Source organism: Myotis brandtii, unplaced genomic scaffold (genome assembly GCF_000412655.1).
Source record: "Myotis brandtii unplaced genomic scaffold, ASM41265v1 scaffold134, whole genome shotgun sequence".
NCBI classification, from domain to species: domain Eukaryota; kingdom Metazoa; phylum Chordata; class Mammalia; order Chiroptera; family Vespertilionidae; genus Myotis; species Myotis brandtii.
The window spans coordinates 1,785,732-1,795,669 of record NW_005354756.1 but is presented as its reverse complement, the minus strand read 5'-3'; the positions used below and the strand labels follow the sequence as shown (position 1 = coordinate 1,795,669).

Here is a 9,938-nt window from a genome sequence, read left to right as displayed (position 1 = left end):
CTGTGTTCTATCCCTGAATCCTGCAACAAATAACATAGGATTGTCAAGTCCTCTAAAGACCCCAGTAGGTAGAGGGGGACACAAAATTTAATTTTAATATTTTATCTTTCAAAGAAATATATTTAAAAGATGAGCAACCCAATAGAAAAACATGAGTAAATGATATGTACTCCCAGTTCACCAAACAAACAAAAAACAGCAACTGGCAATAAAACATAAAAACACAGTAAAAATTATTTTCAATGTTTGGATATGGTTACATTATTCTATTTGTTATAAGAATAAAGGATGGAAAATTTTTAATTTCCCCAGATTTCATATTTTCATTGGTTTTTCTAGAGCCCACAAATGTATTTCCTTTGGCCCATCATAATTTTTTCTTAGATCAGATGAACAAGTTAGGTTTACAATTTCAAAATAAAAATGAGCTCAAAGAAAGAAGAGCCCAAATATATTCAGTTCTTTAGTCTTACTGACTGTCTTCTTTGATTCCCATTATCCATGGTTTGATTTATTTTGGTACTGAGTTCTTGCTAATATCTGTGCTGTCAGTATAATTACCAAAGTCATATTAACTGTGAAGGTTTTAGAGCTTGACATTTCTATATTTAAAAACAACATAATCCCTCACAGTTAAAATTAAAATTTTAAAAGTTAAAAGGCTAGGCCAGAAGGCTACACATCGCATCTTTTGACTTAGCTCTGGACTAATTTTTAAATATATTATTCAAGGCAATGCAGTTATCTCCTCTTCTCTACAAAGAACAAGAGGAGACAGAGGAACTTAAAAATGGAAGCACATGAGAAAGGCCTGGAGGATGAAATGTGGTTCATCCACCTCTGAATTTTCTCTCCTGCATGGCATGAGCTGGACTTTTGAGTCTATCAGAGTTCTGTCTCATCAACATGTATCATAACCAGCATTCCTGATTGTATCCAACCCATCTGAGCTATTTGAAGACCATGGTATGTCCTGACCAGTCACACTATTGAAAGCCCCACCTATAGTCTTATCAAATCCTTTATAATAAACCTGTATCATAATCATTTATTGAATATTTACGTTGTCCTAGAAACTTGGCATACATTAGTGAACAAAATTAAGGTCTCTATTGTGGAGACTTAGTTCAATATAATTTATATACAACTAAAGAAGAGTCAGGTTAGGTTGAGTACAATTGAATGGTTGGCATGTTACATTAAGTAGGCACTTGTATTAGTCAGGTTGGGTTAGATTATGCTGAGATAACAATCTCTAAAATCTCAGTGGCTTAACATAACACAAGTTTATTTCTGACTCCAGTGAGGTTGGAGGCGCTATGCTCTACGTGGTCACGTGGGGACCAAGACTTCAGAAAGCATCGAGATAACAATCTCTAAAATCTCAGTGGCTTAACATAACGCAAGTTTATTTCTGACTCACTACCTGTCCAGTGAGGTTGGAGGCGCTATGCTCTATGTGGTCACGTGGGGACCAAGACTTCAGAAAGCATCACCACCTTGAAGTTGCACCAGTGAGAACACATGACTTGGTCAGTCTCCATAACTGGGAAGGAGTAAGCTGGAGAGTCACACACTGGCTCTAAAATGCCCCATATTAGAAGGGACAGAGGCCACTCCCAGTCATCCCCAATGGCCCAATCCAACCGCAAGGCCCCACCTACCTGCAAGGGAGTAAGGAAATGCAGCGAGCCCAGGGCTGTTCATGAGCTGTAAATGTCCCTTCCACAAAACTTATTTAATATTTATATCTACTGATAGCTTGTTAAAAGCCAAGCACCTTATAGGAACTTCTATATGTGTATATAAATGTGCAGCTCCTTCACAGCAACCCTGTAACAGAGCTACGATTCCTGTCCCCATCCTGCAGCTGAGGAAGTGGAGGCACAGAAAGGGTGAGTCACACAACCAGTGACTGGCAGTGCCTGGTTTGTATCTCCTAGTTACACTGCCTTTAAAACACGAGGGATAAGGCAGCCCGGGAAACATGCAGTACTTCTCTTTTATGCCTGAACCAACACTTACGGTAACAATAATGAAAGAGGAGAGAAAAGAAAGGGGAAAAGCAGGACTCCTCCTGCCCAATTCAAGACCAGTGGCAAGCAGTTCTTGTTTTCCTATGGGTGTGCTTCCACCCAACACAATGCTATAAAGAGACAGGAGAAACAGGCGATGCCCTCATCCTTCAAAAGCTTAGCATTTCAGTACCCACCGCGGCCTGCCTTCTGATCCAATGGGAGGAAATCCTGACTCACTAGGGCTGTCCCAGTGGAGTTCATTTTGTTTCCACACGCACATCTAATGCGATTAAGGAATGGAAGCGATTAAACAGAGAAAGTTCACCAAGGTAATGATTCTCATCATGCCCAAAGCAAATATAAATGCAGCCAGTTCACTTGAGATGGGGCCTTATCCCACACCTGGCCATTAGAGGTCTAGAAGACACCCATGACTCAGCACACGCTTTCACGGTGCGTGTCCTTTATGTCTGGGTTTCTCTCGGTGTGTCACCGAGGATAAACAAGACTCGGCTGGACACGGCATGCATGAGCACGCACACACTCATTCCCTAGAGTAAGAAGGCACCCCCGAGAGCCGGCCTGAGCCATTCCATTTATATCAAGTTCAAGAACAGGCAAGCGTATTTATGGTAACAGACGTCAGACTAATGATTAATCCTGGGAAGAGGTACCAGGGAACATTCCAGAGTGAAGGAAATGTTCTCTATCCTGAATTAGGTGGTGCTTCCACATTAAAATTCACCAACCTAAGCACCTAAGATTTGTGCACTTTATGTATAAAGTTTACCTCATCAATGTACTGTACTCTCCTCCCTCACTAGAAATCACTAACCAGATAGTACACCATTCCACCATAGGGGGGTCAGACAAGCCAGGAGTCGCCTTTACACACATTAGCTGGTGATCTTGGCTAAATCACCTACTCTCTCTAAGCTCCAACTTCCACATCCTTAAAAAGGAGCTAATCACTGTGCCTACCTTTAGGAACACCCCCTAGCCCCAGACACAAAAAGCTATGTTATATTTATGAATTCATATATCTCTATCTCTCTATATATCTGTCTCTCTATATCTCTCTATATATCTATATCTATATCTCTCTATCTCTATCTCTATCTATACCTATGCCTATGCCTATACCTATACCTATGCCTGTGCCTATACCTATATCTATATCATCTATTATATCTATATCTATATCTATATATCTATATCTATCTGAATAACCTCGATGGCCCATCAGTACTGGAGACAGAATCAATTGCATCCAACAACTGGTTCACGGTCCCTAAAGGAAGGAAGAACCTCATCTTGACACGGTCCCAGAGATGCGCGAGGAGGGGCTCAGGAGGTGCACACCTGAAACTCCAAGCTTGGAAGTGGATCCTGTAGAAGTTACCGAGACAAAAAGGCAAGAAGTGGGGAGTGAGGAGAACCCTGCAGCTCTGGGAGGCCTGTGCACCTAGCCAGGCTCAGGCCACTGTGTTCGGCTGTGTGGGTTGCACGCTGCTCAACTCCAGGGCGGTGGTCCACGGGAATGGTGCCCCTGAAGCTGTGTTTGCAGGACCACTGTGAGGGGCACCATCGGAAGGCTGAGGTCTCATCTGCTGAAGGTCCCACCAGCTCCAGGAGAACCTCTCAGGGCAGAATCTCACGTTGGCTGCATCAGCCCTCCACCTGGTGATTTCTCACAGGAGCAAAACCCACCACAGTGGGACTTGGTTCCATCCCTGTCTGAGTGCCCTGCTCCATTCAACTCCACCCGGGAATGTCCCAGGAAAACTTAGTTCCAATGGTGAAGGTGTGAGACCCTGCGATTGTACTTGGGGAGGTGGGAACCTTTGAGCTGAGCCATGTTAGTGGCCCCACCCCATCGTATCTGCTGATAGCAGTAGTGTTACTGTTCATACTGATAAACCTCTAACTGGCTGATTGGGAGCTTTGATATCTAGCACAACTATGATACAAATGAATTTTTAATACATAGATGAAGTCAAAACAAATAAGGAAATGCTGCCATAAACAAAGAGAGAATCTGAGGCCAGAGGAATCCGAATCAGCTAAAAATTACTCTAGACCAAGAGAATGTCAGACCCAAATATAGACCTCAGAGGCTGGAGGCTAAAATTCCAAAAAAAATTTGATGACAAACTAGCTGGATGAGCCCCCTGCACAAAACTCAGATCCTCTGAGACCTGCCATGTGCTTGATAAAGGCCCTTGAAACATTACACCCACCAGCCTGAGAACAAAAGCAAAGAAACATATTGCTGAGACCTTGAGCCCATGCCCAACCTTTAACACCATCAAAAGAGACATTATACACCGCATGATATGGTCTAATAAGTAGTTAGTGCATCTAACCACCTATTCTTGTCAAAATGAATTGAATCTGAACCCAATAAAGCTTCTACATCTAACTATCGGTTTACCGATAAATGACACTACACGAAACCAATCAGCCAAATCCAAAATATGGGAAAGTCTTGTCCAATGGCCCAGTTTGTCCAGTAAATCAATGACATGGCGGGGGGTGGGGGGGAGGGAAGGAGGCAGGGAGTGTGGACAATAATATAATGATAAGACTTGGGAGATAAAGCAATTAAATCCAATGTATGGACATTATTTAGATCCTGATTCAAATAACCCATAAAAAGGCACCTGTTAGATGATATTGTTACTGTTAACTCAGTTATGTGGAAAGGAATGGGAGTTTTTTTATGTTTCTGCCAGTTTGCCAGGGAATTGACATATCTGATATTTGCTTCAAAATACTGCAGGAAAAAAAATGTTGACTGGGAGAATGTAGAAGAAACAAGATCGACAAAGTGTTAATTGTTGAAACTAGAGTTCACTACACTATTTTCTTTATGTTATATATTAATGAAATTTACATAATAAAAATTATTTTATGTATGTATTTATTTTTTAATTTCTTTATTGAGTTTAGAGAGAGAAACATCGATGTGAGAGTGAAACATTGATTTGTTGCCTCCTGCATCCACCCTAACCAGAGATTGAACCCATAACCTGGGTATGTTCCCTGACCAGGAATTGAACCCACAACCCTTCAGTGCCTAGGGCAATGTTCCAACCAACTGAGCCACAATGGCCACGGCCATAATAAAAATTTTTTTAAAGAAGCAATGAATGGAAAGCAAAGAAATTGGTAAACATAGCCGAAACCGGTTTGGCTCAGTGGATAGAGCGTCGGCCTGCGGACTGAAAGGTCCCAGGTTCGATTCCGGTCAAGGGCATGTACCTTGGTTGCGGGCACATCCCCAGTGGGTGATGTGCAGGAGGCAGCTGATCGATGTTTCTAACTCTCTATCTCTCTCCCTTCCTCTCTGTAAAAAATCAATAAAATATATTTAATAAAAAAAAAGAAATTGGTAAACGTAATAATTGAATGTAAAAAGGAATCACTAAATCTCATGTACAGAAAATTCCTAAATAATTTATGTAGCTCCTCTGCCCTCAAGGAGGTGGAACATAACTCCCCACCCCTTAAGTGTACGGTGCTAAGAGGGACTTGATTGGACTGTCGGGCCTTAGAGGGAAGGTAGGGGAGGGTGGGGGTAAGGGGGAGAGATCAACCAAAGGACTTATATGCAAGCATATAGGCCTAACCAATGGACATGGACAACGGGGGGGAATGAGGGAGGGGGGGTAGGGGATAACGTGGGGATAAGGACACAGATGTAATATCTTAATCAATAAAAAATATATTTAAAAAAATACAGAATGGAGAAGAAGGAAAGAAGAGTAACATTGCAAGGGAAAATTAGGTATGAGGTTTGCAGAAACTCTGTGATATGGTGGCAACTTTCCTGTAAAACTAAAACTTCTAAAGTAAAAAGTTTACTAAAATATTAATAACTTCTGAAGAAGTAAAAAACACAAACAAAGTTATAAAGTAATAGCAATACTGACTTAAATCAAAACCACTGGGGTGGGTATCAGGCATAATTTTTTTTAGATGAAAAGACACTTTATTATCATTTTACTATCTATATATATAAAAGCCAAGCAACTGGAATGACCAGTTGCTATGTTGCGCACTGCGGTCAGCCAACCAGCCCGATTGGGGGTGGGGCCGGTGGGCCAACCTCCTGCAGCCCCTACCCCTGGCCGGCTGGACCCCACCAGTGCATGAATTCATGCACTGGGCCTCTAGTATAATATATTAGTGAATAAACCTGAGTGCAGGCAGAGTTATTTTTTTAAATATATTTTTACTGATTTCAGAGAGGAAGGGAGAAGGAGAGTGAAAGAGAAACATCAATGATGAGAGAGAATCATTGATTGGCTGCCTCCTGCACGCCCCCTACTGGGGATCGAGCCCACAGCCTGGGAATGTGCCCTTTGCCGGAATCAAACCCAGGACCCCTCAGTCTGCAGGCCCACGCTCTATCCCCTGAGCCAAAGTGGCTAGGGCTGCAGAGTGATTTTTTTAAAGTGCCCACGAAAGAGAGGCAGAGACAGAGACGGAAGGACTCAGAGAAGGAGATACACGTGTAGAGGTTATGGACTACATTGTATTCCCCAAAACTGAAGCTCTGACCCTCAATGTGACTGTATTTAAGATAGGGCTTGTAGGGAGGCAATTAAGGTTAAATGAGGTCATAAGCTAACCATTTTGCTCAAGAAGTTAGAAAAAGAACAGTGAGCATTTAAAAAGTGGAAGAAGGAAATAAAAGTAAGAACAAAATTAGCTGTAATGGCCAACAAAGGCACACTGTGGAGAGAGGACGGTTCATAAAATGACAACAGAATTGTGGCTGACAGACAAGAAAACTATGAAAAGAATGCAGAAACCAATCAGGCAGGGAAGAAAAAGATAAATTGAAGCCAGCCAAGTGGAGAAGGAAATTAGGCATATTCCAGCTAAGGGTGCAGAATTTCATTTCCCCAAATCAGGTGATAAAAGATGGAAAGAGATTACAATCGAAATTGGTGCCCAGGGAACATGTGAGGCACTTGCAAAAGGATTGGGTTGGGCGAGCCGGTGGCTGCTCGGCCCCTGGCATAGACAGGGTCCAATTCTAAGAAAAGGCTTAGCATGTGACTCAGGTAGAATTGGCCTAGATCAGAAGTTCTGAGGATCCCAGAGAGCTTTTATTTTCGTGGGTTGTAGCTCTCAATAATGAATGCATTAAAAATTAAAACTAAAATTTAAAAAATACTGTAGTTATTTAAAAATAACAAGAATAAATCCAATACATTGTTTACCAAAAAATGAGAACAATCCAAATATCCACAAATACCGAAAAGCCCAGTGCACTTGGTTTATTTATACAATAGAATATGATGCAGCTTATTTTTTACTGAATCTATAGATAACTACATGTTGTTTTTTGTTTTGTTGTAATATATTTTTATTGGATTTCAGAGAGGAAGGAAGAGGGAGAGAGAGATAGAAACCTCAATGATGAGAGAGAATCATTGATTGGCTGCCTCCTGCACACCCCCCACTGGGGATCGAGCCCGCAACACAACCCGGGCATGTGCCCTTGACCGGAATCGAACCTGGGACCCTTCAGTCCGCAGGTTGACGCTCTATCCACCGAGCCAAACCGGCTAGGGCAGATAACTACATGTTAACAACAAATCTGGGGGCGGGGGAAGAACCCCTTTGAATGAAAAAGGCAAGTGGCAAAAGGATAGAAAATAAAATACCATTCATGTCCATTTTTTTTTTTAAGAACCAAAATAAATTTATTTACAAGATTTCGTACTTGACCAGTGAAGAATCAAGAAAAAATATACCAAGAAACAATGAACTATGACCCCACAAATAGTCTTTAAGCCAGTTCATACAACACAACCACCAGAGCAGCTCCTGATAATTAGGCTTAAAAAAAATATCCTTCTGCATGTCCTTGAATTGAACAAGAACATACATTTGACCACAGGATCTGTATAAGTAACATCATGGGACTTGTAGAATCAGTTGAGTCACAGTTTCTAGAGTATTATTCCCTTTCTACCTTACATAGATGTTTCATCATGTTTGTTGATTCCTTTGTTGGCTTCTTTTTCTTTTTCTCCTCCTTTGTTGGTTTTCTCTTTTTCTCCTCTGTTGGCTCCTTTCTCTTCTTCTTTGTCTTGAACACTGGTGTAAACTACTTTGTTATGGCCTTCCCGGTTCCGAGCAATTTCAATGGCAAAAAATTGTATCCTGGGGGCAAAGATAGTGTTTTCCTCAGTGTAGCCTTGAGAACAATCCAGTCGCAGCAAAGTACCATAGTTGAAGTCTTCTATAACCCCATCAAACTTCAAACAAAATGGCCTCCACTTCTTGTAGTAGACTTCAGCATGCTGCATTGCTCTCATGGCCCATGCCATCTCAATATCAGGGTCGTTGCCGTAAGACTCAGCTGGGAGAGAAAGAGCATGTGCCACTGATACCAGTTCCCCGGAAACCGGCTTTTCAGTTTCACCAGTCGCCTCCATGTTGCAGCTAACAAAGCCCATTCATGTCCATTTTTAAGGCAGAAGATACTAATTGGTAAAGTGGGTCTTTGATGCGAGGCTAAATTTGGGCCTATTTCAGTAGGCAGCTCATTGAATGAGTTGTCAAAAGATTTTGAGCAGGAACCCCACATCTCTGCTATGAAGATCAGTCTAGCGGTCCTTACCTTGGGTCCACACACACAGTACAGGGGGCTTGTATCCTTGCATGGGGAAAAATTTACCTTTATTTTCAGGAAATGGAACATTTCCCTTATGAATGGAGTCAACAAAGCTCAATGGTATTGGCAGGAGCTGTGACTGTCAACGATAGTAATCACAGATATTTCTATCACCTTACAGTTATGGTAAATGTTTTAAAATATCCCTACACTCATCATAGCATACGATCTGCTGCTGGATCTCATCACTTAATGGCTTAATAAAGACGCACATATATATTACACCACAGATTTGATTTTTAAAACATTTTAAAAATGCACACACACACACACACACACACACACACACACACACACACACACTCTAGCTTGGAACCCTCTGAGCTCAGCTCCAGGCCTGGCTCTAGCAGAGGGCAGGCAGCCCAGGATATAGCAGAGGCCTCGGCTCTTTCCTCCAGACAATCAGGAGCCACAGGAGGGGCCTCTTGCTGGGATCATTGCAAGGAGCCCTGGGGTCACTCAGGGGTCAGGAGGCTGCCTGCTGCTGCCTGAACCACAGACTCCTGGGGACTGGAGTCTCTGCAGCCCCCATGCTGCACTTCTGTCATTTCCCCTTTGGCCTCTCCCAGGCAGTGCTTGTCTTAACTGTTGGCCTAATGACACCCATATAAAATGGGGGAGGGGAGAGCATTGCCCAGGGACCAGTGAGAAGGTCCCTGGGCACGGCCAGGGCAGATCTGCTAAGGTACGGGGTGGGCAAAAGTAGGTTGACACTTGTGGGTACGTGAAACAGTTTATTCTTGTCTTATTTATTCATTAATTGCTTATTTGTATTATTTGTCTTCTTATTATTATTCCATATCCTTACTTATGATTCGTGTTTTTAGGTAACGATGGCTGGTAATTTAAAGTACTTTTGCCCACCCCTGTATTTGAGAAATATGTCTCTGCATTAATTGGTGCTTTCCGCCCAGGTGACCTAGAAACCTGTCTGCCTCCTCTCCGCCTCCCCAACTTCGCAGGTGTTGGCTGGCCTCCACTCCGCGGCAGGTTGGAGCACAGGGCCCACCTGTGCGCGCCCACGGAGTGTCCCGTCTCTGCTCTGCTCTGCCCCCGCTGCCCCCTCACTTAGGCTTGGGGGGAAGGTGGAGGAAACTAGAAGAGAAACAAAACGGTTCTTGGCCTTGACAGAGGGAAGGGGGAGGCAGGCAGTGGCACCTCCTCCCTTTCCCAGTGTAGGCCCCGGCGCGATCAGGGTACTCCCCCCGACCCTCATCCCTATC

The 9,938-nt window shown here is 42.9% G+C and overlaps 1 protein-coding gene across 1 annotated transcript; it reads right to left on the bottom strand.

The window, feature by feature from the left end:
- Positions 1 to 7,711: 7,711 nt before the first annotated feature.
- On the bottom strand, positions 7,712 to 8,559 carry LOC102255656 (protein PBDC1). Its single transcript, XM_005860409.2, has one exon. It carries the CDS (start codon positions 8,495 to 8,497, stop codon positions 8,012 to 8,014), a length of 486 nt encoding a protein of 161 aa, XP_005860471.1. The 5' UTR covers positions 8,498 to 8,559; the 3' UTR covers positions 7,712 to 8,011.
- Between the last annotated feature and the right edge of the window lie 1,379 nt (positions 8,560 to 9,938).

Bases quoted from the DNA above. Each gene is read 5' to 3' on its own strand.
- LOC102255656 (XM_005860409.2), bottom strand. From the start codon at position 8,497: ATGGGCTTTGTTAGCTGCAACATGGAGGCGACTGGTGAAACTGAAAAG.